This window comes from Halteromyces radiatus, assembly GCF_025201355.1.
Source record: "Halteromyces radiatus strain CBS 162.75 chromosome Unknown BX664scaffold_6, whole genome shotgun sequence".
NCBI lineage: Eukaryota > Fungi > Mucoromycota > Mucoromycetes > Mucorales > Cunninghamellaceae > Halteromyces > Halteromyces radiatus.
This window is the reverse complement of record NW_026251692.1, coordinates 482,183-509,730: the sequence shown is the minus strand read 5'-3', so window position 1 is coordinate 509,730 and position 27,548 is coordinate 482,183. Positions and strand designations below refer to the sequence as shown.

Genomic DNA, 27,548 nt, shown 5'->3' with positions numbered 1-27,548 from the left:
GTATCGGTTAAGAACCAGTGGAGTGGCGAGGACGTTACCTGTTAAGAACCAGTGGAGTGGCGAGAGAAGACATAGACTTTCTTCTGACTGGTTTTTGTTTACAGTATCGCTTCCTATCCTGCAAAAAAAAAAAAAATAAAAAAAAAAAAATAGGAGTTTACTTTGCCAAGTGATCATCGTCAAAGTTATTTTACCTAGTCTTTTTTTTTTTTTTTTTTTTTTTTGTATAAAAACGTAGAAACATTGGACCTCTAATTTCTTTTTCTTTTCATCAAATAAAAACATCATGGTCTCCAAATCATTCATTACTTTCGCTCTTCTTATCTGTGCTGTCTCCAGTGCCCCAGTTAAAGGTAAATCAAATGCCGATGTTCCTGATAATACCAATGGTGCAGATGGTAAAATAAACAAGCGGGGCCAAATTCTTGCCAGACAATTAGCTTCTGTCGAGGTCGATCCTCAGGTAGATCCTTATGTGAACAACTTTTCACCTTTTTCTTTCGACAATGAAAGTCATGGTATTCTTTCTGGTAATAATATTCTTTCCAATAACTAGGCCATCGATGCCGCTATGCTGGTGGTTTTCCTGGCTAAGTTTAACTGTGAACGAGAATCAATCAAATATCCACTTTTCCATTGTTCCCTAATTTTTTTTTTTTTTTTTTTTTTTTTTGGACAACGGAGGGTGGCAAACCATAATCCTTAACTTCTTACCTTGATCGCTCCCTTATTTCAATAAATAATATATTTTTTTTAAGACAAAACAAGTTCTGGCGCTTTGCTATAGTTTACACAGTCAAAGAATTGTTAACTTTAGTTTGCCTGCTTTGGCCTGAAAGATGATTTGTTGATGACTATGAAGAATATTGAGATCTTGATAATGGCAATAAAACAATGATGACACTAGTATAACTTTATTAAAGAAGAATATAAAAAGAATATATACTATATAGAATGTAAACAGGGCTAATATTAACCCTAACCACCCATAAGAGAATCACTACGATAGGATCCATATGACAGAGAGAGACACACCAAAAAAAAAAAAGACCTTTGTACAATTGACCCTTCTTTTGTTGTCTAGTCGAACCTGTAGCAAACACTTTTGTCAGTCCTGTATTATCCTATTGATCCATACCTAATTCCTTCAGTTGTATATCAAGATAGCTGATCCTGTTGTATATTCATCCAATTGACCCTTCTTTGTAACCAATAATATGATCCAGTTGTATCGCTACCTGGTTGTATTCTATTCACATAATATGGGGGTATATCTATAGATATATATAGGAGGTCTCAAACAATCATAAAAAGTGATTAGTATCGCTGTTGCAATTCAACACTTTCTGTTGTCTCTTGACATTACCTTTCATGTGTTGACTACAAACCAGATAACAATGGAAGAAGACGCTGGTAACATACTATGTAAACGTTCAAAGAGAATGAAGAAGATGAATAAGGTTCCAATCAAGGTAGATCAAAAACGTAATGAGGAATGAAAAGGAAAGAGAAAAATAAGAGCAGAAGAAAAAAATTCCATGATTTTTATAGCTTTGGAGTTAAAACTCCTCAGCTGAAGTTGTGAGCGATTTTATCAAAGAATCGATCAAAAATATATCTTGGGCATAAGGATTGATATTACCTGGAATTACTTTGGAAAATCTTCAGTCTAGCGTGATGAAGTTCAAGAGTGAGTGAAATTTCTGGGATGAGTTTCTAGATGCTTTGTTCACTTCCTTGGTTTTTATCATTATGGACAGCGAAACACAGATCCTTCCTTTTTTGTTTAGTGTTCGCCTTCACTACCCCTTGCATGTGAAGATGATGCAGCCATGGAAAAAAAACTCATTGTTCATTGGCAATATAAATCCTATCCCCCCTTCTTTTTTTTTAAAAAAAAAAATAGTAACAATGAGAGATAAGTTTATCTACACATGCATCAGTTTCCTTTATCATCATTATTATTGAAAGTAGTTCATCATTACTACCATCGTATAGATCATGTGAAAAATCCGATTATCCACGTAAAGATATGGTGGAGGTGATGTATCATAGGGTTCCGAAGGAATGGTTTCCGTTTTACTATACTGCCTCAAAAAAAAGGAGGATTGTTTACCTAGTGATCATCGTAAACTTGTTTTTTTTTTTTCTATAAAAATACAGAAAATTGGAATGTCCAATTTCTTCCTCTTTTCAACATACAAATAAATCATCATCATGGTCTCCAAATCATTCATCACTCTTGCTCTTCTTGTCTGTGCTGTCTCCAGTGTCCCAGTTAATAATGAGCCAAATGCCGATATTACTCCTGATAACACTGCTATGAAGGGAATCAATCATCCTGTTACGAATGGCGCTAATGGAAAAATGGACAAGCGCGATGGCATTTATGCTAGACAAGGTCTTCCCAGTGGTGGAGAAAAAGGCGGGGGGACAGGCAAAAAAGACGGAAAAGGCGGAGCAGCCGGTAAAGGCGGTGGCGTCCTTGGTGGACAAAAAGATGGAGGAAAAACTGGAAACGGCGTTGATCCTGGCGGCCTCCTTGGTGGATTCGCTGGTGGAGGAAAAGGCGGAAAAAGCGGAAAAGGCAGTAAAGGCGGTGGCGTCCTTGGTGGAAAAAAAGATGGAGGAAACGCTGGAAACGCCGTTGATCTTGACGCTCTCTTTGGTGAACTTACTGATGGAGGAAAAAGCGGAAAAGGCGCAAAAGACGGTGGCGCCCTTGGTGGATTTAATGGCTAAACTTGTCTAGGAACGAAAATAAATCCTGTTTTGGTACACCCAATTCTTCTTCTTCTTTTTTTTTTTTTTTTTTTTTTTGTATCAAACCATGATCCTTAGTTTCTTATGTATATCCTTTTCTTCCTATCACAATATATAATAAATAAAAAACCTTATGCCACCTTTTGTTGGAGTTTTTCAAAATCAAAGAGCTATTAAAGTTTATTTTGTTCGCTTGGCGTGAAAGATGATATGATTGATTATGGAAATATTTTACTTCACTATTTGCGATAAAATATTAAGTTTCTTTGGTCAGTTTAAAAGATTCTTGATGACACTGGTTGACGATGATTGAGGTACGGTTGAGGGATGATAATTCCTTCGATGAAGATTTGTTGACAACTATTAAGAATATTGAGATCTTGATAATGGCAATAAAACAATGGTAACGGTGGCAAGAGATCATAATTATAACTTTATTAAAGAAGAATATAAAAAGAGTATATACTATATAGAATGTAAACATGACTAAGATTAACCCTAACCACCCATAAGAGAAGCACTACGATAAGATCCAGTTGTATGTCTGTGTGAGAGAGGGATCCATAAAAAAAAAGGACATTTGTATAATTTATCTTCTTTTCTTGTCCAGTCGAATCCAGTTGCAAACCCATTTTATTGCTCCTGTAGTATTCTATTGATCCAGTTCTGCGTTTCGTTGGTTGATCCAATTGTATAAATAGTCGATCCTATTTTATTTATATTCATCCAATTGATCCTAAGACGTATCCATTCATATGATCCAGTTGCGTCGTCACCTATTTGTATTCTATTCACATAAAATAGATATAAAAGAGTAAAAAAGAAGATACAGAAGGCAAATAAGACAATGACGGTACAAACATAGGAGACAGAGGGAGAAGAAAAAGAAACGAGCAACAAAGCGGTCTGTATCAAAAAGAAAAAAGAAAAAAAAAGTTTGTTAGTCAAACTACGCAGAAAATAAGAGAAAGAAAAAAAGTAACATACCAAAAACAAATACAATAGGACATCATTTCCTTTCACAACCGACCTACAATGAGATAAGCAATCATAAAAATTGATTAGTATTACCTTTCCATCAATACTTTCTGTTGTCTTTTGACATTACCTTTCACGCGTTGACTATATAACGACTATACAACAGAATGGCAATGAAAGAAGCCACTAACTAACATGCCACGCAACTGTCCAAAGAGAAAGAAGATGAATGACGTTCCAAGTAAGGTGAATCAAAAAAAAAAAAAAGTAATGAGGAATGAAAAAGAAAAGAGAAGAGAAGAAAAAAATATGCAAAGAATTTTATACTTTTCATAGCTAGAGTTCAAACTCCCCAATTGGCCTCATATCAGTCCTATTATTGGTGGTGCGAGGCGATTTTATCAAAGATTCGATCAAAGATACCTCTTGGGCATAAAAGACTGACATTATCTAGGATTACTTTGGTAAATCTTCGGTCTAGCGTGATGAAGTCTTAGAGTGACTACAATGGCCTGAGATGAGTCTCTAAATGTCATTTTCGTTCATGCCTTTGTTTTATATTATGCACAGCGAAATATAAATCCCTCCTTTTTTATTTACTGCTCGCTCTCATTCTCCAAGGTGTACCGTTTACTAAAGACCATATAGCGTCGAAGACAGCGTCTTCTCTGCATATATCCATGCCATTTAAAAGCAATGCAATCATGGAAAACCTTATTGCCCATTGCCTATGGAAATCTGTCCCCCGCCCCATTTTTTTAAAGCAGGAAAAATGATAAGAAATGAACTTGTCTATGTTCCCATTAGTTTCTTTATCATCATCATCATCATCATCATCATCATCATCATCATCATCATCATCATCATCATCATCATCATCATCATCATCATCATCATCATCATCATCATCATCATCATCATCATCATCATCATCATCATCATCATCATCATCATCATCATCATCATCATCATCATCATCATCATCATCATCATCATCATCATCATCATCATCATCATCATCATCATCATCATCATCATCATCATCATCATCATCATCATCATCATCATCATCATCATCATCATCATCATCATCATCGTCATCATCATCATCATCATCGTCATCATCATCATTATCATCATCATCATTATCGTATGAATCATGCAAATAGTCGATCATCGCACGTTGAGAAATGCCAAAGAGGCGAGAGAGGTGATAGGTTTTCTTTGAAGAGGTATCTAGGTATTGTATTGCCTCCTATCCTACAAAAAGATAGGGGATATTATCTGCATACTGATGGTTATAAAATTCTTTTTTTTTTATAAATAAGTAGAAAAATAAACCTTCCTTTTCTTTTCATCCAAAAAACAAATAAGTCATGGTCTCCAAACCATTCATCATCGTCGCTCTACTTGTCTGTGCTGTCTCCAGTGCATTGCCTAAAGGTAAGCCAAATCTGGAGACAAATACTCCTGAGAAAAGTAGCGCTGATATGAGCGAATGTCCCTGTTAGAAAAAAAAAAAAAAAAAGAAGATGCTTTCCATGGTTGAATAATATTTGTTAATTATTAATCAGTAGCAATTGCAGCTATTGATTGTACAGGGCAAAAATGTGATCCTCAGATAGGTTGTAAATGTGCAAGACATCACTGTCTTCCTCACATGACTGGAGGACATCAATGTGTAAAATTCAGAAATTCTTAAAAATATAAAATAAAATTCGATTTTATGGTTTTCCAAACGAATGGCGATGATTATGAAAGGAGGCAGAGGCGCTGATGCTCATATCAGACACTTTAATGATACTGATATAGATAAGTAATACTTCCTGTAATGATGACTGCTGATAACTGCTTAAGAATGTTGCGATCATGATAATATCAATAAGAGAAGGATGACAGTAATAAGACAATACGCGTGTACTTTTATTAAATAAGGATATAAAGAAAGAATATACTATATATAATATAAGGTCTGATAAGACTAACGCTAGCTGTCCATAAGAAGCATCAGATGAGAGAGAAACAAAGAGATCCACCAAAAAAAGACATTTATGTAATTGATCTTCTTTCCTCGTCTAGTCGAACCTTGTTGTAGAGCCATCTTGTTATTGATCCAGTCCCGTCTACCATTAGTCGTGCACCTAGCTAGATGATTCTATTGTATATTCGCCAGATTGGTCCCTATTTATCTGTCCACATGATCCAATAGTCATCTCGTCCTGTCCTATTCCCATAACTATGCCAGTAACAAAAAAAAAGTAAAATATATCAAACGATCATCAACGCAGGTCAGTTCAGAGGAAGTCAAAGAGATAATGGCAGCATTAGACAATATCTCGATGAAAAATCAGAAGAGGAAGTATAGAGGCAGTCAAAAAATTGATAAAGAGGGACTAAGAAAAAGAAATGGACCAAAGCACTCTGGACAAAAGACGAAGCAAAAAAAAAAAAAAAAAAAAAAAATAGTTAAATCAAACTATACAGAAAAATAGAGAAGCAAACTGGTGACTTACAGAAAACAGAGAATAGAATACCATGCTTTTTTAAAACCGATCTCCAAAAGGATCTACACAAAAGGAAAGAGTCATAAAAACCAGTTACTATACAATTCAATTCAACTTTCTGTTTTTGTGGAGATGTCCCTGCCTGACATTACCTTTCATGCGTTGATTGACACACCAATATGACTAGAAAAAGATGTTGGTAACAAGTCATGCAATTGTTCAAAAAAAAAAGTTAATGAGGTTTCAATCAAGGCAGACCAAAAAAGTAATCAGGGGATGAAAATAACAGAAAAGAAAAAGAAAGAAAAGAAAAATGGCAGACTGAGAGATGCTGTGGTTTTTGTCACTGAAATGTTCAAACTCCTCAGTTTAAGTCGATCTCATCTTCAGCCTGGACACAACCTAGGGACTACTTCGATAAACTTTTGCGATAGAATGATGAAGTGTAAAGGTGATTGAAATGCCTCTGATAATTTTCTAGATATCTCGTTAGTTCACCCGTTTTTTTTTTCTTGTCGTCATGAATAGCGAAGTACAAACGCTCTTTTCTTTCTTTCTTTCTTTCTTTTTTTTTTGTCTACTGTGCGTCCTCGTTCTACTAGGCATATCATTTGCTCAAGGTCGTACAGGGGTAAAGGCATCATCTTTTCTGCATCTACCCGTGTCATGTAGAAGCAATGCAGCCACGGAAAAAACTCAATGCTATGTAAACTCTAACACCCCCTTTCTTCTCTTTAAAAAGAAAAAAAAACATGATTCAAAACGATGAGATGAATTTATTTGTGTTCCCATCAATTTCTTTTATCGATATTATTATTGTAATTGGATGATCATCATCGTATAAATCATGCGAATAGCTCAATCATTACAAAGACATGATGCAGAAACGAGAAAAGACGTCCTTCCAAATGTTTTCTGTATCATCTCCTATCGTACCAAAAAAAAAAGGAGGAGATGCATTCTACCAAGCAATCATCGCAAAGCTCTTTTTTTTTTTCTATAAAGTTGCAGAGAAATGGACATCCTGTCTATTTTTTTTCTTTTTTCTTTCCATCAAATAATCATCATGGTCTCCAAATCATTCATCACTATCGCTCTTCTTGTCTGTGCTGTCTCCTGTGCCCCAGTTAAAGGTAAATCGGATACCACCCCTGATAATACTGATGGAACCAATGATCCTATTACGACTGATGTCGATGGTGAAGCGAACGCCGGTATTCGTGCTAGACAACAAAATTCTTCGGGAGGAAACTCCGTTACTAGTGGGGGCACCAATGATCCTGTTTCTGGTCTTCCTGTTGCTGGTGCCCTTACTGGCGGTCTTACTGGTAACCTTGGCGGCGGCACTGGTGGTGGTCTTGGTGGTGCTCTTGGCGGCGTCACTGGTGGTCTGACTGGTAATCTTGGCGGCGTCACTGGTGCTCTGGCTGGTAATGCTAATGGCCTTGGTGGACAATTAAGTGGAGATGTTGCAGGTAGCGCTACTGGCTAAATTTAACTATGGATGAGGATCAATGACTGTTTGGAAATATGCACTCTTTCTTTGTCTCCCTTTTTTTTCCTTTGGTGCTAAACTATTACCTTTAATTTATTACCTATATCCCACTCTTCCTATGGCAATATATAATATATTTTTTTTAAAAAAAAAAAAAAGAATGGGGCTTTGGAGTTTTCAAAATCAAAGAATTGTTAACGTCTATTTTGTTTGTGCAAAAAAGAGGATTAAATTGATTAGAAGGATTTTTTTTTTAACTTCTTTGGTGATAGAAGGTGATTAACAAATGATTGACAGATGATGATGGATAATAGTTTTCATGAATGATGACTATCAAAGGTTGATCATCAATGTACCCCCTTTTGGAATTAAAACGATCAAGTCAAAAAAAAAAATCTGAAGAACATCTAGCAATGATTCAATTTTATTGAGAATAGGATATATAAACTAAAAAACAAAAGTTGAGTGATAGGGAGAAAGGATATATAGAAAGTAGGGTAATCACGAAGAAATAGAAGAAGCTAACACTAATTTTCCATGTAGAGTGCCATTGTTGGGGTTACCGTTGATGTTGAGCAGCTCGGTCAAGAATTCATAGACTTCGACGTTGTGGAAGGGAGCGAGGATGCGTTTCTTGAAGGAGGTGACGGAAGTAGCGATAGTAGGTGTCTTTTGTACTGGGAACCAACGATTGATTTTAGGTCCTTTTGCCATAAAGATAGCCAGCATATCAGAATGAAAAAGGTCATAACCATGCATGCCAATTGGTTGATGAGATACACCAGAGGATGGATCAGTATCGTCGTGATTAACAAAAGCATATCCAGGATCAGGGATCGTGACAATAGGCGATATGCGTTCGTTGTTGTTATAATGATATTGTGTTGGTACATCTTCCTTGAGATAGACTTGATAATGAGCATCATCAGGATATTGTTTAGCATATGAAGCGAGTTCGCCATAGATTTGATGAGTAGCGTTGGGAGGTGTATCATCTAGAGGTCGAAGATCAAGCAATGGCCATGCTTCTCGATGTCGCAAATAAGAGAGTGAGGTTGTTGATAAGATATCGTCGTAATAAATATAATTGTCCGTCTTTGCCATACCATGATCACTCACCTGAAATAGATACATAAAAAAAAAAAAAAAGGTCAGCAAGGAAATACAAAAAAAAAAAGGTAGGCGAACATACCACCACTATATGAGCATGTTCATCAATATGTCGTTGCTTAAGTCCTTCCAAGAGTTTGCCTATAGCGTGATCTGCTTGTCGAATAGATGTTTTTATCGCATCATCATTAGGTCCAAAAGCATGTCCAGCTGAATCTACTTGATGTATGTATGCTGATATGAATTGTGGTCGTTTGTTATAAGGCATATCTAATAATTCCAAAGTCAAGTCGGCCACCTCGCTTGGAGAAGTTGTCGCATTGAAAGGATATAAATAAGTCGGTGGGATTGCTCCTGATCCTGGCCACATAATGGATGCCGATATTCGATTAAAGTTGTTCGCCGTCACCCAAATCTAAATCAAAATTAAGTTTTGTAAAACGTTGACTCCCTAATTCCCTTATTATTGTCACTTACAGGTTCAGCCGCTTGCCACCAGTGAGGATCCGTATTTGATGATTTGTTGTAATGTTGAAAGGTTTGTTCCATAGTAGGATCATAAAAGTCATTTGCTACAATACCATGTGATTCTGGGTACATACCAGTCACCAGAGTCCAATGATTAGGAAAAGTAAGTGTCTACAAAAAAAAAAAAAAAAAAATTGATTAGAAAAGACAATTGACATATGGATTTAACTTACAGGAAAGGATGGATACATATAGTTTGCTTGTATACCTTCGTTGGCTAAAATGATCGTGATGATTAATTAAATAATAGTTTTGTTTCTATGAGATTTCCTTACCTAGTTGAATTAAATTTGGTGTAATACCCAGATCAAGATAAGCAGGTTTAAAACCATCCAAAGAGATCAAAATGACCGTAGATGCATAATATTCAGATCCATTGTGATAAAGTCTTTCAACAGGGCGACTATAATGTTCATGTCCATATTTATGAGCCACTAGAGCTAAAGTGATTCGAAATAGTAGGAAACTAAAGGCAATAAAAACACCAATCATGATATAACGTATGGTTCGGTTTCGCTATAAAGAAAGAAAGAAAAAAAAAGAGAGAGAGAAAGAGAAATAATTAACATAATGTCAATAATGAATCATAGTTTGTCTATTTTACCCAGAGCATAGATGGACAGGTATAGTTAGTGGGTATATAGTTTTGTTGATCATCATTGTCATAATCATCATCATCATAGGTGTCTTCGTCACTTAATAATCGGTTTTCTTCGTCTTCTTCATGATGATAAGGCTTAGTGGTATGAGTAATATCGGTATCGGAAGTAACTGGTGGTAAGTTATGTAAAGCTACAACTTCATTGTTCATTATATTGACGTTTTTTTTCACTCTTTGAATTGTTGGAGATTGACTTGATAAAGAAAGTGAAAAAAGCGAAGACAACTTTTTTTTTTTTTTTTTTTTTTACTCTTGTCTCTCAGGAGACATTTTGAGTGCCAGACCAAAAAAAGAGAAAAAAAAAGGCGGAGAAGAAAAACATCGGTTAAATGAATTGAACCGTTCCAGTCAAATTTGGTTATATCCATGCCCGTTTTTCCCTTTTTCCTGTTTCTTTTTTTCTTTTTTTTTCTTTTTTTTTTTTACTCATTCATTTGAACAATTGGACTTTATGTTGGAAACAGATTCTTCTATCGCAACAAAGACATATGGCGACTATAGTACCATGCATGCTGTCTATTTGTTACATATGATACATTCCCGTCAACTAGAACCCATGTCGGCTCAACTCATCGGTAAGTAGTAAGGAGCGAATAAAAGGTACGAATGACTTATAACTCTTCTTTTATTAGAAAGAATCTCTAAAGCCATGTTATGTTGTACTGATGAAATCCCTCATGATAAAACGGAAGAAGAACCTATCCTATCAAGAACGATTGCCTTTTTGTATTCTGTCATGGATCGTACAGTCATGCATCATCCGTCAGCCTCAGTATGCGATGCCATCAAATTGTATTGTATGAATAAATCCAGTATTCCGGTAGTGTGCCCTGCCACAACGATGATCTGTGCCCTTTATTATTTGCAAAGATTCAAACAAGTAAGGATCATCTCTTTTTTTTTTTTTTTTTTTTTTTTTTTTTTTTGTCTTTTCTATCGGTTACACAGTTTGAACTCAACTTTTTTTTTTAATATAGAAATTCAATATATTCTCATACAGTTATCAAGTTGGCCAACGATTGGTATTAGTAGCCTATTTGGTGGCAGCAAAATACATTCATGCGAATTTGAAATCAACGGTTACATATGAATCATCATTATCACATCCTTCCAACAAAAACAACAATCGACAAAGGCCTCTCCATCATCCAAGAGTGATTCCATGGGAATTATCATGGAATTCATCATCATTATCATCCACCTCTGAAAAATTACAATCGTCATACTCTTCAGATCAACCTATGCCTCCTACTATCGCAAACATCATTACTCCCGATAATCCATCATCATCATCATCATCGTCAACGAGCTACCATGACACTAATAGTGACAACAAGAACAACGAGGATGAAAGGGCGTCTGAAGAGGATGCAGCACAACTCTTAGGAAAAATGGGTCCTAGTTGGAGCATAAATCTATCGACAGCTCAGTTATGCTTGATGGAAATGGAATTCCTCTACTTTTTGGATTATCAATTGGAACTTGGTCCATCTTCTCCTTTACAACTATGGTCTTGGCTTGATTCTATCTTGGATTCTTATTGTCATCGGTATCATGTTACTTTGAAAAACAATATGCAGGCCAAACTCACCAACAAGAGCAAAACGTCAACGGTATCATGACCTTGGTATATCCCTATAGGTCTTTTTTCTTTTATTTGGTTATCTGACCTTCTTTTTGGTCGATAGACTAAACCTTTTAGGATAGTTTTTCTGATCATCTTGATGTACTATTTATTCCATTTCCCCTTTCTTGATTCCTATTCTTTCCTTCTTTCCTTTTCTAGCCTCTTTATGATGAAACATTTATAATAAAAGACATTTTTTTTTGTTGGTTTTCAAAGATGGATTTTATTTGGAAAAACGATCTTCTGAAAAAAAAATAAAAGGCGAACATCATGAATAAAATTTTGAACATACGATGTGAATAAATGGTTCATAATATAAATATATGTGTGTGCGTTTGAAGTATATATGTGTGTATGTGCGTGTGATTTGTATGAGGTATTGTTATACGGAGAAGGTTATTCTTTTTTTTTGAGTAAAGGGGAGAAAAAAAGAGGGGAAGAGATGAAAAGAATGAAGGGATAAGAAAATAAGATACTAAATAAAAAGAATAAGTAATAAGATAATAAAAAGGGGGGGAGAATAAGATGATAATAAAATAATGATAATAAAATAATAATGATAATAATAGAATAATAATAACAATGATGATGATGATGATAAATATACTAATACTAATAAAAAAAATTGATAATAATAGACAATGATAATCAAAATATCAATAGTAATGATCAAATACATAAGGATGAATCAGGAGAGTTGAGGATCAAACGTCATGCTTTCACGCCGAGGATAATTCATGGATGGAGGAAATCCATTATAACCAAGTATACCAGAAGAAAGAGGAGGACTAGTGGCCATCATAGAAGATCCCGATGCATTGTTATTGTTACAATTCATAGAAGATAATGGTTGTTGACGAACACCCTAATAGAATTTTTTTTTAAAAAAAAATCAATGATTTCTCTTTCTTTCTTTTTTTTTTTTTTTTTTATGATCTTACCAAAGGATTCTTACTAAAAGATAATCGAATACCACCTTTGATCGAATTGCTAAGAGGATTTCCATATAGGTCTTGTAATGCTTGAGTAGCACATGCTACATCGACAAATTCAACAAAACACATAGGGCCATTCGATTTTTGTCGAAAGGATAATCGTTTGTAACCAAGACATTTGGAAAACATTTGCTTGAGTTCATCTTCATTGGTATTGGGTGGTAAATTTCCTACATAGAGTGTGTTGCATGGTGGATTCTGATCGGCAGGATTCGTACTACCAATCATCATACCAGTACCGAAATTCCGAAATCCATTGTTGTTATTTAAGATGACTGTTGGTTGAGTTGGCATAAAAGGTGGAGATGAAATGCTATTGTTGTTATGGTTATTGCTGTTATTGTTGGAAGAAGATATTTGATTAGTCGTCATCATGGGATTTGTATCAATGGCTAATTCATTCACTCGATGGTTGAGTTCATTTACTGGATCGACAATTGTTGTTACTGCTGGTATCGAAGAGGATGAGGATGACGAACATGATGATGATGGTGATGATGATGATGACGATGATGATTGCGATGCGGATGCTGACAATGATGTTGATGATGATGCTGACTTTGACTGGTTTTGTGGTGGTTGGCATGATGTTTCAAGTTGTTCCTTGTCGACATTTAAACTTGCATGAGAGGCGGCTGGTGAAATTTTATCGCTTTCTTCCAAGACGCTAGTCAATCCATTGATACTATAAGTACTGAATAAATTGTTATTGTTGATTATAGTTCCATTATTGGATGATGATGTAGGTAGAGAAGAGAAAGGATGTAATCCTGACGATGAGGATGATGTTGAAGAAGAGATTCCGTTTGTCTGACTGAAGAATTGTTGTTGTTGCTGGTGTAAAGTGAAGGAAGTGGTTGGATGAGTCATACCATCAGATGGAGGTGAAAAAAAGTGATGATCTGCCGGGATTGATTTAGATAAGTAAGATTGATCCTTGTTCATTTCAAACACATGTTTTGAGGAGAACCGACGTGCAGGATTGTATGCAGAGCCAGGGAAACCGGATGACGATGATGATGATGAGGAAGAGGAGGAAAGGTTGGAAGTTGTATTGAAAATATCACCGACGGATGTTGCACGTAGATCAAAAGACGAGATAGGATGGACAGAGGAAAACAGACCAGGATCACTGAATGTTGATGTATTGATGAGAGGTGGAGAGGTAGTAGGAGAGAATGAATCCAAGTTTGTTGAGGAAGGAACTGAATAAAAAGCTTCATATGTTGAATGATGTTTTAAAGTAGAAGGAAATCGACCTGTTGTTGTTAATGCAGTAGATTGTGTTGGTTGTTGTTGTAATACAGAAGAATACGAAGTTGGATTCATTGGAGGAGAAATGACCTGAGTTGGATGTTGAAGAGATTCTTGAGATAATCCTCTTTTTGTATGCAGATTCTTCTTTGCCATTTCAGCCTTGAGTACTGACCCTTTTTCAGCATCCACTTTTCGACCACTAATAATATCTCTGGCTTCTAAAGCTTCCATACGAGTCCGAAACTTGGCAAATCCAATCTAATCAAAAAAAAAAAAAAAATTAATTACTTTAACGATAATAGTGATGAATCATCTAACTTACAATTTGCTTTCGCATATTATTATTTGGCATCATATCATCTTCCTGATCTTTACTTGGTAATTTCAAAGTGGCGGCTTCAAATCCAGGAGAAAAAATAAACATGTTTTGGAATTCACGTTCTAGCATATCTTCAGGAAAACCAACTACAAAAATGGTAGATATTTCTTCGTTTGTTGATAGTGGTGTAATAGGAAATGTTGATACATTGGTTGTCATGATGGAGTTATTGAATTAAATATATGTATAAACTAAACGATAAGGAAAGGAATTGCTTGCAGGATAGTGGCAAAACGAAAAGGTTCCAAGAACCTCTTTTATATATGTATAGATATATATATAATAAAACTAATAAAACTAATAATAATAACAAATAATATAATATAAAAAAAAAAAATGTTGGAAGAAGGGGAAAAAAAGAGGGAAAAAGAGAGTGGAAAAATAAAAAACCAAAAGGGCTCAGCTTAATACGATTTTCACATCAAAAAAAAAAAAAAAAGCTATTTTTTCTATTTTTGCTAAACTGCCAAAAAAGAAGACCAAAAAAAAAGGAACTCCGTTGGTCATTTGGGGAATCCAAAAGAGGGGGAATTGGAATGTCCTTTTTTACTTACAGAATAAAAAAAGTTTATTGAAAAGGGGAAATGAAAGGGTTTTTTTTTTTATAAATATGTTCATTTTTTTTCATTTTTTTTTCTCTCTTTTTTTTTTTTTTTTTTTTGATTGATTATACAAACAAAATAGAATGGATACTATTATAGAAGATGCCATAGTACCTATAACAAAATCACAAACAAATTCTCCCACTATGATGGTTCGAAAACTATTTTCACTTGCAGGTATATGATTCAACAAACAACTTATTAAGAAGTCATGATTTCAACCGGGTATTTCTTTTTGACAATTGTATGAGACTTTGTTGCTTGGTTTTTCCTAAAGTTGATGATTTTGATCCAGCCAGATACTAAATTTCTTTTCTTTTTCTTTTTTTTTTTTTTTTATCTTCTTCTTTATATATAAACATGCCAACTTTATTATCACAAAACTTTTCTCTAGTTCATGATCGAAATACTAAAAATAATAATATAAGATTATCATCAGAACAAACAACTTTATTCAATCATGATGATCATCAAAAAAATGATAAACATACTAATAAGGATACAACTATTGTCGATATGTCACATCTACAACTTAATAATTCATCACCACGATCATCCATTTCTATTACAGCCATTAGTCCACCAGCACCATCACATCCTAAACTTGAAGTAAAGTCAAAACCAATACCACCCATCACATTACCATTGAGGACCAAACAAAAAGAAGAAGATGCTGTCGTCATCACAGTCCCCACCATTTCCATTTGGACAGCTGCAGAACAGGGAGATATCGCCACTTTGACCTACTATATTCGCCAGAGTCCCGACCCAGTTGCCATGTTAAATAAAAGAGATCCAAAAACCGAATGTACCTTGCTTCATCTTGCTGTCAGTCATGCACCCGAACCCTATGCTGTACTCGATTTGTTGTTAACCCACGGAGCCGATCCTTGTGCACGCAATGTCTACAATGTACAAGCACTTCATACGATCCCTTTACATTGTCAAGCACCACGTGATTGTCTTGCCTTGTTACTTGCCCATGGAGCTCATGTCAATGGTCGAGATGGTGATGGTTGGACCCCATTACATTACGCCACCCGGTTTTGTCAATCATCTTTATTGCCTGTCCTAGAATTGTTGATCCAACATGGTGCAGATGTGAGCCTAGTCGATTCATCACGTAAAACCCCTCTATTCGGTTTATTGGCTAATGGAGATCATGTCGAAGCCCTTGCCTACTTGATTCAAATCGCCCACAGTCCATTGCATCTTCGAGGAGATTTCTTGGATCCTATCACTCGTCGTACCCATCCTGGTTCCATCATCTTGCAAGCTGCCAAATATCTACGACTGGATTGCCTGGATTGGTTATTACATTCTTCAACCGCTATGGACCAACTGAATCCTATCTTGACCCGTACCGAATTGAACTATGCCCTTCGACTTGTACAACAACAACAACAGAAAAAACCCCATGTTTGCCAGAAAATAATCACTTTATTGGAAACATTATTCACCACCATTAGAGATGATACAGAAATAGGAACCACACATAAGCGATTATCCATATTATCCATCAGAAGAAGAGAACCACAACACAATAATGACAATGATGACTATAGTCAGTTCAGTGACGATAACATAGATAAAAAACCCAAATTTCTTGAACGTATGATATCACTATTAACAAAATAAATGTTGGGTTTTTTTTTTGTTACCTGGTGGATGATTGACTTGTATAATAGATGGATGATATTATAAAAATAATAATATCAATGATGATTGATTGTAGTGAGCACCAGTTCTTTTATAAAAAAAAAAAAAAAAAAGAACAAAATAAGTATAAGATGATTTGATACTTGATTCCAAATATAGATTTCTTGATAATGATCACACTTACTTGATGATGATCAGTAAATAATATAAATATAAGTTGGATGATTGCTTGATAATAAAATAATAAATATAAAACTTAAGATGATTGATTTCTTAAGAGTGGCCAACATGATTATACAATCTTTTATTGATTTTTGATATAAAAAAAGAGAAGAAGGTCTTGGTCAAAGTGTGAGAAATGGTCAAATGTCAAGATTTTTGACAGATGGCAAAAAAAAAAAAAAAAAAAAAAAAAAAAAAAAAAAAAAACTAATTCAAAAATATGCCCACTTTTTATTTGTAAGGCTACGTTTCAGATTCCGCATTAAAAAAAAAAAAAGAAAGAAGAATATTCCTTTTTTTTCTTTCGTTTTCCTTTTTTTTTTTATTTTTTATTTTGTAAATTGTATTTTCGCATATCCGTATACCTATAGTACATTCCTATAATGGCATCTAAACAACAAGAAATACCTACAATATATTTGAATGCTGAAGATGATTTAGCCATGTCCTTGGATCGACAAATCAAAGCCCAATCGCCACCATTGGATCGTCTCGAGTCACATTCACCCAGTCCGACCATCGAGAGTATGAATAGTATAAGTAGTAGGAAGACAATCACACCAGGTAAACCATCGCAACAGTCATCGCTCTTTGTCCTTTTGACATGTCCAGATATGGCGGAATATTTGATCCGATATGATTTATCCGAAGAAATGTATACACTCCCCCTTCCTTTATCCACCTTACTCATTGAAGCCAAAGAAGAAGTCATTGCCAATCAACAGATGCCTTGCAAAAGACTATCCGCTCGATACAGTGCGCTTCAACGACTACATACACTGCGTGATTACCTCTGGGCAGCTTCCGGACATGATATCAGCAATATGATGCCAATATTAGAAGTGTTGATCAACAATGAAGACCAATTACAGAATATCATTCATCCCTCTGTTTAGTTTAAATGATTCTACTTTTTTTTTTTTATTAATAAACAAATGACTTTATATAATCCATCTCTTTCTGTCAATTTTATTTTATAAAATATATGCATATATATTTGGAAGGATGAAATGAGGCTTTTTTAAAAAAGAGGACTAATAATACTATATATATATATATATATATATATATATATATATTGTGCGTGTGTGTGTGTGTGTGTGTGTGTATGTATAGTTCACAAGACAATCATAGTTGAATGGACCTTTTTTTGTTCAAACGAGACAATCCTTTTGTTCTTGAATGGTTTGAGTCGCCGTCCAAACGAATGCATTGACAACATTTGAATCAACTGGAATAATGAAAAGCATCTTTTTATTGGAGATATAGGATGGAAAATGGGATAATATAAGAATATAGTAATAAAAAATAGTATAAGGAATAAGAATATATATATATAAAAAGTGAGATAAAGATAAAAAAAAACGATACCAATTGAGAGAAGACGGTGGAGTGAATGAGATAATAATAAGAATAATAATAAGAAATAATAATAAGAAATAATAATAATAATAAAGGAAAAATATAAAGGAAAAAAAAAGAAAGAGAGATTGTTCCAAACTAAACTATACAAGTAAGGAGGGTTTCCGAAGACTATCATTGGTATCAAATTGAGAAGAGGATTGAGATCGAAGTAAAAGCTGAGGAGTCACTGGTGGCAATGGAGGAGAAGTAGATGACGATGACACTGATGACGATGTTGATGTTTCCGATTGTTGCTTGGGATGAACCATATCAATAGGTGATGAAGACATTGAGTAAGTTGCAGAATGAGGGAAAGAAGATGGTGGATCAAAAAGAGTTGAAGAAGAATTATGTCCATCGATCACTGCTGGGTATGGGTCTGTCACATGGGCCACTACTGCTGCTGTTGAGGATGGATTTGGTGTAGAAGGTGGTGAATTGGATGTGCTTGATGATGTTGGTACTGCTGCTGGTGATGAATGTTGTCTAGGTAATAGTGGTGGAGCCGGCGTATGTTCAGATCGTCCAGCCTGATTTCTTGCCATTTTCATCACTACTTCACACTTTTTCAATATATGTCGTACATTCAAATCCATATCTCCTTCACCATAACTAAGATTTTCTAACATGGGGACAAAATCTTCAGGTACCTATATAATAAATATATATATTATAAAAATGAAAAATAAATTTTATATTTTTAATATTTCCACTTACTGTAGCAAATTCCTCTTGATGTTGTAATAGTAAAAAGACAGCTTCAATCACACCAAAAGATTCATCCTTGATTGGGTCCTTACTTTTGGAATAAAGTAGATTGGGTGCTATCATTGTTGCCAAGTTGAGTAGATCCATTTTGTTACCACCATCATTTTCAGTATGAGCAAATGTTGATACCCAACGAATAAATAGGAATAATACTTCCATGGTATCACGATTACATTTCGGTAAAAGACAGCATGTCAGATGCATTGCTCGTTTTCGATCCGCTTCTTTTTCCAATTCTAATGAAATAATAATAATAATAATCAGTATCATTCAACTATCTTTTAATCACATCCTTACTTTGAATAGTGGTAAATAATCGATGTAGCTTGAAAGTTAATAGAGGTTCAGGCATTTCACGTAGGAATTTCTTGATCAAGGCAGCCAGCTGGATTGCGTTTTCATTCATAAGGTTGATATCATTAGGATTCTTGTCAATGTTTTCAATCATATCCTTGAGATGACGAATATTCCCATTCTTTCGGAATATACCTTCCACCGATACATCTAATAATAATAATAAAAAAATACAAAGTATTTTTTAAAATGAGATATTGTTTTACATATTCTATTGATAATTTACCCATTTGTTTCATTGCAAAGATGGTTTCTTCTATAATAGATGGAATTCGGACACGAGTAGGACTAGCACCCAAATTGGAATCGACTCCATTCTTTTCGACTAATACTTCCAAAGGCACGCCAAATGTTCCTTCTGTTTTTTGTCCATTTGTATCAATAAATAAATAATAAAATAAAATAAAAAAGAGTTAAATCCTAGTTCATCTATTAATATATATATATATATACAGATATATTGGTTTCTTACCTTTTGCGTGGGTCTTTTTGTTGCCACCGGTTTTCAAACTTGTCACAAATTTACCCCAAAGTGTCGAATTCTTCTTGTCATCAATCAAATCAGCCAGTTCTTCCAAAGAAATGTAATCCTTCAATAATTCTTCCAAATATAATACAGCAATATGCTTCAACATATAATGATCCAACGATCCCAATTCGGCAAAGTAATAAAATTTAGCTTTCGGCATTGTCTTGACATAATCTTGAGAAGGTCGCTGAGGTAAATTGGTTGGTGGTTTCGCAAGTAAGGCATCTTTATTATTCAGATCAAGAGCATTCAGTGATGATTGTAAGGTTGTGGGACTAGTCGTCAATGCAGAGTCATTTGAATTATCTTTTTGAAGATTACTGTTTTTAGCGTGGATATCAATCAAGAGACTTCCAGAGTGATCATTGGTATCCGGCTGGCTAGTAATATAGGCTGAAGTTGGACTAGGTGTTTCCATTAATGTTGATCGCTTGGCAATACGCTGGGAACTGCTGATATTTCGATTCATATGGGTTGATTTTGTACGTTTTATATCGCCAAGATGGATTGCATTCTTTTCTGGTGGTTCCGGAATGGATGGTAAATGTTTGGTATTGATGGTTGGATGTCCACTTTCTTTGGTGATGCTAGATGAAAGCTGTTTATTGAATGAACCATCATATGATACCTTGGAAACATCTATAAGAAGAAAGGAAGGCAAATTTAAATATGATTTTTCTTTTTCTTTTTCTTTTTTTTTTTTTTTTTTTACTTTACCTTGTACATCCAAAAGTTGATATAGTCGTTTCAATGCAACCCTTAAGAGAAAGGAGAACTGTTGTAATTTGGTGATACGTTCAAAACCTTGAGACATTGTATCCTTGTTACCACAGTGATTGCAGTATAAAGTCAAATCATCCAATTGTATAAAAGAACCTTGATAATCGTCGCCAAGTAATGCACAGCATTGAGAGCAAGCAAAACAATGATCATGCCAACGATATGACTGGAATCGATAACATTGATTATCACAAACAGATCGACAGGTTTGACAGAGATCCGAAGAGACAGAGTATTCGGATAAATCGTTGTGTTGGCGACCATTTGCAAGTTTCACTAGCTGACTAAGGAAACGACTGATAGCTGCGGATTTCACATCATTTGCATTTTCCTAAAATAAAGAGAAAATAAATTAAAATTAAAAAAAAAAAAGAACAATAAAAAAAAAAAAAAGAAGACAGAATGGGTGATAATTACCAATTTCAGTGCACCAGTGAGACCAAGACGAATAAGGACCTTGAGATACTGGGCTAAGCCTGTGACCAATGATAAAAGATCTTGTGTAATACCAATCCTTCGTAAACCACCAACTTGGGTATGAGACAAGAGAGCAAAAAAGTTGGTGACCTTTTTACATAACATTCGAGCTTCACGATCATAAAGTAATTCTTCTTTCATTGATTCTGAATAGTGAGTAGCTAATTCATCAATAGCACAAAACAGAACATCGACATGAGTGATAAAATAATCAGCCATTCGAACACCTTCACCATAACTTCCTTCAGATACATGAACCAGCATATCAGAGATACAAGCGGCTGATGAATCTATGTAAAATAGAAAAAAAAAAAAAAAAAAAAAAAAAAAAAAGACCATCAATAAGAGCTATTTTAGGTGAATTTGTTTAATAACCTTCAAATGCCGATAGAACAGTCCAGATTCTATATACTTTTTCTTCCATTGCAGTTTGAGCGTCCCTGAGTTCAGTGGCAGTCAAATGACTGAGATCTAAATATAATAATATAAATATAAAAAAAAAAAGATATAAATAAATATTATACATTGCATGTATAAAAATAAAAATGTATCGACTTGATCGATTATTTACCATTGCCTAGTTGATTTGAAGGTTTTGCTAGTTTGACATTCCAAAACTATAATTATAATAATAATAATAATTATAACAATATTAATAATAATAAAATGAAGTGAGAATAATAATCATACATATAATATATATATATATATATATATATATATAATCTTCTTTTTCTTTTTTTTCTTTTTTTTTTTTTTTTACCTTGTGAATCATATAACATTCAGGATGCCAGTGTTCATCTACATTGTTTCGATTCAATTCCACAAATTGTTTTAGAATGGCAGTTTGACAACCAGTACATGTAATAGCAAATTTGACAGAATAATGATAATGACAATATACATTATTATTATATTCGTAATAAGAATCTTCAGGACCAAAGACTTCACCACAAGTACAACAACAGAAATGTTCGAGATGGAATTTTTTGTCGACCGCGGTAATATAAGACCCTTTCAAAGCATCGCCACAGTGATCACATACAAGGTTCAACCTTCGAAAGTAATCACGTTCACAAAGAGGTTGTTGAGAGCCATCTGCTGTTTCAATAGGAAAGAACATGGAAGCTACTGGTTCATGACAATCCTATTTAAATAATAAAATAGAGTCAATATATATATATATATAAAGAAGTATTATTATTTTTTATTATTATTATTTTACCAAACAATTGAAACAACCTAAATGAAAAGTACCATCCAAAGCACGTACTAATTCACCTTCCAAAGGTTGTTGACAAGCGTTACAATAAAGAGAAGTTGTTGTTTGTGTAGTATTAGTCGTTTGCATTTTGTAATATGGTTTGCGTAAATGACGTGAAATAGATAAAATAAGGAGAAAAAAAAAAGATGTATTGAACGAGAGTAAGAATAGATGGAACTGGGGTAAAAAAAATAAAAGAGACAATATAAAGGATATACACAAAAAAAAAAGTGAATAGTAAAAAGAAGATACTAAAAGGACAATATGGTCAAAAAAAATGTATTTATATATATAGGTGAAGTGTGTTCAATACATGGAGTAAACAAAAGGAAGGAAGTGAAAAGAAAATAATAATAAAAAAAAAAGTGTGAAGAAAGGAGGAAAGATGAATGGAGTGAAAAGAAAAGGGGAAAAAATAAAAAAAAAATACTCACTTACACTTATTGATCAAGAATTCAAACTCAGTGTATCACTTCTATGGCCCCAAGTCTTTGGAAAAAAACTGTACTCGTTCAACACTTTTATTATCGACATGAAGATGCATATAATAGTAATAAAAAATAATAATAATAATGATAATAATAATAATAATAATATTAAATAAATATGTATATTAGGATAAAAGAAGAAGGAATCTATATAAAATCTAATCCTTGCGCTTGTAGAATCTTCTCCACTTGTCATCGATCTTTTCCACATAGTAAACACCAGAAGCAATATGATCCAAGCTACCAGTTGGGGTATAATCGCAGGCATTATGGGTGTTTTCACGAATCTTCATAGCATCAGCAAATTCTTGAGGTTTGGAGAAAGTACGAGCAGCCAATCTTTCACGTAAGTTCAATACATTCTTGATATTATCAGTAGCACCATTAATACGGAATGAAATCATGGAGGCAGCAAGACCAGAACCATAAGAATAGAATAAAACACGTTTGTTTTGTAAAGTATCAGAATCCACTTCAGAAATCAAGGAGGCAAGACCAGCCCAAACAGCAGCAGTGTACATATTACCAATTTGTTTAGGAACAAAAGCAGCAGGTCCCACCTTTTCAGCATAAGAAGCCTTAGTCAAACCAACACAAGCCTTTTCAAGATCCTTGCTTTCCAATGATTCATTATATGATAATTCAGCAAAAGGTTGAAGACTGGCATATTTTTCATTATTGTTGTCCAAACGGAAATCATTGTACGACTATATAACATGACAAAAAAAAAAATTTAACTTTCCTATCCTCCCTTTTTTTTTTTTATTGTTCTTACAGCACGAGCAAATGATTTGTTGACCAGCTTGGCGTAAGGAGAGTGACACACAACATAATCAATATCATCCATACTAGGTTTTTCCTTATTCAATTGTTGACCAAGACGTTTCATATAACGAGTATAACAGGCATCGAAAGCACGCAAGTAACAAATATTGGAGAATTTACCATCTACCACAGGATATTCAGAATGCATATCAGGCTTGTAAAAGTCATATGCATGTTCCATATGGGTACTACGTAAACCACGTTCAACAACGATAGGAGCATCCTTGCCAACCAAAATAGCAACCACACCAGCACCAGAAGTTGGACGAGCAGCACCAGAAGCATAAAGAGCCAAATCACCAGCAATCACAATAGCATAACGACCATCCCAAGAAGAAGATTCAATCCAGTTAACAGCATTAGAGAATGCACTGAAACCACCATAACAAGCATTGGTAGTATCAATACCTTCAATTTCAGTATTTCCATGTTCACCAAACAAAGTCATCAAAGTAGTCTTAACAGACTTGGACTTGTCAATAATAGTTTCAGTTCCAACTTCAAGACGACCAATATCATTATAAGAGATCTTGTATTTTTCCATCAGATTTTGAACAGCTAAAATAATAATAATAATAATAATAATAATAATATATCAGTAACTCTTTCCTTTTTCTATATATATATATATATTTACCAGTCAAACAAATAGATTGAATATCTTCACGATCATCAATAAAAGCCATATTATCTTGACCTAAACCAATAGAATATTTTCCAGTACTAACACCATCAAATACTTCCATTTCAGATTGAGCTACACACTATATAAAAAAACACACACACAATGATAAATATAAGAACATCTTGTCCGATCCTATACCCGATATATAACTTACTCTTGAAGGAAAATACATTTCCATAGCCACGATACCAACATTTTGAGGATACTGAGAAAAGTTATTGGCGGTCATGATTGTTATTATAGAACGTTAATGAGGAATGAGTTTTTTTTAGATGATGAAAAGAAAAAAAAAAAAAATAGGAATAGGAATTTTTTTATTTGGCGCGTTATATATATCGATAAAAAAAAATTGTGCCACAAAACAATCGACTTTTACTGGACCGGATCTTTAAAATAGTTCCCAGAATGAAGTACATACAAGGGGTGTACAGTTTGTCCAATCTAAAAGGTTTACTGAGAAATACGGAGATAACAAAATAGATAAACTAGTATACTAAAACACTAAGGAGATCAAAAACAAAAACAAAAAAAAACGCACTGTTGTTGTTGTTGTTATTGTGTGTTGTTGTATAAAAAAAAAAATGGTTTTTTTTTATTAAAGTTCGCTATATACACTGAGACTACACGATCTAAAAGAAGAAATATCTGCACGTACCCCCGTATGCCAAAAAGTACAAACAGGTTTATTTTTGAAGTCCTCATAACTGAATCACAATACTATAAAAAAAGAAAAAAAAATTTGCTGTCAATGCTTCCTTGAATCGTCATTTTAAGATTTATTTTACCAATCATGATCTGTGCCTTCTGCTTGTCTAGCGTGATCCAAATCCTTGGCAGATATAACACAAAACTTGTCTTCTACAGCAGGATCGCGATAAATAAACATATCTTCATTGGGATCATAACCTATTAATACTACAAAGTGCCCTTAAAAAAGTTTTTTTTTCAGTTGTGAATCACCTCATTTTATCCAGTCATATCATGTTGATTTTTATTTTGTTTTCTAACTCCTACCTAAGTAATCATTGCCTTTGACTTTTTCCATGAATGAATTCAATTGACCACAAGCAGATAAGACACAACTTTGGTGCTCCTAAACATTCCCACACAAAGAATATATATAAATATATATCAAAAACAAAAGGAATATCACAAAAGTTAGATTATATATATATATATATATATATTTACCTTGCAGATAGGACAATTCAAAAACCGAGCATTCACCAAAGTAATCATTGCAAATTTCTTACAATATAAAAACCGTTTGAAATCATCAAGAGGAAGGACCCTAATATATATATAATATAATATAAGAAAAAAAATACATCTTCATTATCATGTTTTATAATAATATTTCATACGTACATTCTTACAACATGAATAGAAGAGCTTTTTGCAATAGAGAATAATCGATTCACCCGGAGTTCATCTTGATCAAAATTTGCTTGATAAAAACTATCGTCTTGATATTCCTTGCGACTTCCAAAATAACTGGTATAATATGTAAAGTCTCCTACATATTTTCGTAATAAGAAGGCCAAATCAATCGTCCATACACTTTCTACAGCACATTGTTGCATGAGTTCATTCAAAGTCAAGTTGAGATTCATTCCTCCAAGTAGCATAGCAACACAAGCCAATCCACAATCCCAATTTGTATTCTATTACAAAAATAATCAATTATTAACTTTTTATCATTGACTTTTATTTTTTCCCATAGATCATACTTGCATAACATGAGGAACAATATGTTGATCAAATTCTATGTATTTGTTGGCCATGTCACTTTCTTCAATTGATCCACAACAAAAGATCGACATTCGTATTTACAATAAACAAACAAACTATACACAAAAAGAAAAACGTATTCTGCAGTAAAGATTTCGCTATATACATACACACATAGATATATGTATGTATGTATATATGCGTAAGAGGTGATAATAATCAATAATGTTGGGAAACAAGAAGAAAAAAAAGAAAAAAGAATCCAAGACAAAAAAAAAAAAAAAAGATCATTCATGGGACCCACACCCGATATTGTCGGATAATGAAATGCGTATGGAATGAAAACATGCATGATAAACAATACACAAAGAATAAACTGAAAGAATATATCTTAAGCATTTTATTTCATCCTACTTATCTTCAACTATTTCTAAAAGCCAAGATTTAAAAAATAATATACTACAAATTGTTCAAAATACATATTAATACAAAATGATATATGGTATAGAAATCTATGTATTTTCTAATTCTAATCCTTGGTGATTCCTGGAAGACCCATTACAGCCGGTTGCTCGTATTGAGTGTGTCGTTTTAATCCCATACTGACTGATAAAATTTCTAAATAATGAAAAAATATACAATATATACATTTTAGTATTATCACACTTCATTATATTTGGATTACCATCGAGCATATTCCGTAAATGAACGTTTTCTTCCTCTAATTGTTGTAAACGTTCGCTTGCTAATTGTAGAGTTTTAATGTTGTATTCCATTTTTTCCACCAGTTCGTTATTTCTAGATTCCAAAGATTCCAAAGCATCGTCCACATAATTTCTTCGATTTTTATCCTTGTTCCTTGATCTAAATCAAAACAAGAAAAAAAAATATGAGTTATCTATAAACACTGATCTTGACGAAATTAACTTGCCTCCAGTTCTCAGCTATAATAATAGATGCAGCCACGCCAAATACAAAGGCTTCACTGATGAAGTTGGCACCACTTTCAATAGCTCTACACAAAAGAAGAGGAAGAAAGGAAATTATATTATATTAGTAACAAGATTGATGTATTATATATATATTTACCTCGCGTCATTTAAAGGTCGAATCACTTCTTTTTTGTAACCCAAAAAGTTCATCTTTAAGGTCATTTCAAGTCTATGAGATTTCTGCGAGAAGGAAAATTAAAAAATAGTAATATTAGAACGTGATATTATATTTAATATACTATAAATACTTTACCTGAGCAACGCCTATACAAAATTCTTTAAAAGTGGGATGTTGCTTTGCTTGTGTTTTTATAGAATTTGCCACGGGTTTAGCTAGTGTCCTATTTGAATACAAGAATTAATTTTAACTTGTTTTCTACATTCATATTATTACTTACTTGATTAAAAGAGAACCAAGTTTGAGAGTACTCATTTTTAGTAAATTGAATAGAAAATAAAAGTGAAAAGAAA

The 27,548-nt window shown here is 33.8% G+C and overlaps 12 protein-coding genes across 12 annotated transcripts; 6 read left to right on the top strand and 6 right to left on the bottom strand.

The window, feature by feature from the left end:
• Window positions 1-224: 224 nt before the first annotated feature.
• On the top strand, window positions 225-1,494 carry BX664DRAFT_360474 (uncharacterized protein). Its single transcript, XM_051548159.1, has 2 exons — window positions 225-530; window positions 1,085-1,494. The coding sequence occupies exons 1-2, from the start codon at window positions 287-289 to the stop codon at window positions 1,129-1,131; spliced, it is 291 nt and encodes a 96-aa protein (XP_051398046.1). The 5' UTR covers window positions 225-286; the 3' UTR covers window positions 1,132-1,494.
• Window positions 1,495-2,217: 723 nt separating this feature from the next.
• On the top strand, window positions 2,218-2,742 carry BX664DRAFT_351419 (uncharacterized protein; the record flags this gene model as incomplete). Its single annotated transcript, XM_051547657.1, has 1 exon — window positions 2,218-2,742. The coding sequence occupies one exon, from the start codon at window positions 2,218-2,220 to the stop codon at window positions 2,740-2,742; it is 525 nt and encodes a 174-aa protein (XP_051398045.1).
• A 4,495-nt stretch (window positions 2,743-7,237) lies between these two features.
• On the top strand, window positions 7,238-7,812 carry BX664DRAFT_375148 (uncharacterized protein). Its single transcript, XM_051548711.1, has one exon. It carries the CDS (start codon window positions 7,261-7,263, stop codon window positions 7,735-7,737), a length of 477 nt encoding a protein of 158 aa, XP_051398044.1. The 5' UTR covers window positions 7,238-7,260; the 3' UTR covers window positions 7,738-7,812.
• A 323-nt stretch (window positions 7,813-8,135) lies between these two features.
• On the bottom strand, window positions 8,136-10,283 carry BX664DRAFT_337431 (alkaline-phosphatase-like protein). The gene is made up of 6 exons (XM_051546233.1): window positions 9,983-10,283; window positions 9,654-9,894; window positions 9,552-9,595; window positions 9,328-9,489; window positions 8,933-9,265; window positions 8,136-8,859 (listed from the first exon to the last, which is right to left on the bottom strand). The coding sequence occupies exons 1-6, from the start codon at window positions 10,187-10,189 to the stop codon at window positions 8,242-8,244; spliced, it is 1,605 nt and encodes a 534-aa protein (XP_051398043.1). The 5' UTR covers window positions 10,190-10,283; the 3' UTR covers window positions 8,136-8,241.
• A 171-nt stretch (window positions 10,284-10,454) lies between these two features.
• Window positions 10,455-11,856, top strand: BX664DRAFT_169766 (uncharacterized protein). Its single transcript, XM_051539980.1, has 3 exons — window positions 10,455-10,614; window positions 10,676-10,919; window positions 11,017-11,856. The coding sequence occupies exons 2-3, from the start codon at window positions 10,689-10,691 to the stop codon at window positions 11,659-11,661; spliced, it is 876 nt and encodes a 291-aa protein (XP_051398042.1). The 5' UTR covers window positions 10,455-10,614; window positions 10,676-10,688; the 3' UTR covers window positions 11,662-11,856.
• A 498-nt stretch (window positions 11,857-12,354) lies between these two features.
• BX664DRAFT_316172 (uncharacterized protein) lies at window positions 12,355-14,456 on the bottom strand (the record flags this gene model as incomplete). The annotated part of the gene is made up of 4 exons (XM_051542712.1): window positions 12,355-12,531; window positions 12,608-12,974; window positions 13,227-14,176; window positions 14,241-14,456. The coding sequence occupies 4 exons, from the start codon at window positions 14,454-14,456 to the stop codon at window positions 12,355-12,357; spliced, it is 1,710 nt and encodes a 569-aa protein (XP_051398041.1).
• Window positions 14,457-15,351: 895 nt separating this feature from the next.
• Window positions 15,352-16,843, top strand: BX664DRAFT_337425 (ankyrin repeat-containing domain protein). Its single transcript, XM_051546232.1, has 2 exons — window positions 15,352-16,646; window positions 16,743-16,843. The coding sequence occupies exon 1, from the start codon at window positions 15,416-15,418 to the stop codon at window positions 16,535-16,537; it is 1,122 nt and encodes a 373-aa protein (XP_051398040.1). The 5' UTR covers window positions 15,352-15,415; the 3' UTR covers window positions 16,538-16,646; window positions 16,743-16,843.
• Window positions 16,844-17,095: 252 nt separating this feature from the next.
• BX664DRAFT_337424 (uncharacterized protein) lies at window positions 17,096-17,733 on the top strand. Its single transcript, XM_051546231.1, has one exon. It carries the CDS (start codon window positions 17,164-17,166, stop codon window positions 17,674-17,676), a length of 513 nt encoding a protein of 170 aa, XP_051398039.1. The 5' UTR covers window positions 17,096-17,163; the 3' UTR covers window positions 17,677-17,733.
• Window positions 17,734-17,873: 140 nt separating this feature from the next.
• BX664DRAFT_337422 (uncharacterized protein) lies at window positions 17,874-22,736 on the bottom strand. The gene is made up of 11 exons (XM_051546230.1): window positions 22,318-22,736; window positions 21,856-22,239; window positions 21,664-21,709; window positions 21,468-21,563; window positions 21,033-21,382; window positions 20,553-20,946; window positions 19,779-20,474; window positions 19,533-19,664; window positions 19,250-19,456; window positions 18,902-19,188; window positions 17,874-18,834 (listed from the first exon to the last, which is right to left on the bottom strand). The coding sequence occupies exons 1-11, from the start codon at window positions 22,441-22,443 to the stop codon at window positions 18,286-18,288; spliced, it is 3,267 nt and encodes a 1,088-aa protein (XP_051398038.1). The 5' UTR covers window positions 22,444-22,736; the 3' UTR covers window positions 17,874-18,285.
• Window positions 22,737-22,863: 127 nt separating this feature from the next.
• BX664DRAFT_337421 (hydroxymethylglutaryl-CoA synthase) lies at window positions 22,864-24,636 on the bottom strand. Its single transcript, XM_051546229.1, has 4 exons — window positions 24,509-24,636; window positions 24,307-24,433; window positions 23,620-24,227; window positions 22,864-23,551 (listed from the first exon to the last, which is right to left on the bottom strand). The coding sequence occupies exons 1-4, from the start codon at window positions 24,581-24,583 to the stop codon at window positions 23,003-23,005; spliced, it is 1,359 nt and encodes a 452-aa protein (XP_051398037.1). The 5' UTR covers window positions 24,584-24,636; the 3' UTR covers window positions 22,864-23,002.
• Window positions 24,633-26,362, bottom strand: BX664DRAFT_337419 (Guanylyl cyclase). Its single transcript, XM_051546228.1, has 6 exons — window positions 26,085-26,362; window positions 25,723-26,018; window positions 25,546-25,645; window positions 25,369-25,447; window positions 25,140-25,281; window positions 24,633-25,071 (listed from the first exon to the last, which is right to left on the bottom strand). The coding sequence occupies exons 1-6, from the start codon at window positions 26,175-26,177 to the stop codon at window positions 25,053-25,055; spliced, it is 729 nt and encodes a 242-aa protein (XP_051398036.1). The 5' UTR covers window positions 26,178-26,362; the 3' UTR covers window positions 24,633-25,052.
• Window positions 26,363-26,390: 28 nt separating this feature from the next.
• Window positions 26,391-27,538, bottom strand: BX664DRAFT_337414 (optic atrophy 3 protein-domain-containing protein). The gene is made up of 6 exons (XM_051546227.1): window positions 27,476-27,538; window positions 27,331-27,418; window positions 27,175-27,257; window positions 27,017-27,100; window positions 26,771-26,949; window positions 26,391-26,703 (listed from the first exon to the last, which is right to left on the bottom strand). The coding sequence occupies exons 1-6, from the start codon at window positions 27,508-27,510 to the stop codon at window positions 26,615-26,617; spliced, it is 558 nt and encodes a 185-aa protein (XP_051398035.1). The 5' UTR covers window positions 27,511-27,538; the 3' UTR covers window positions 26,391-26,614.
• Between the last annotated feature and the right edge of the window lie 10 nt (window positions 27,539-27,548).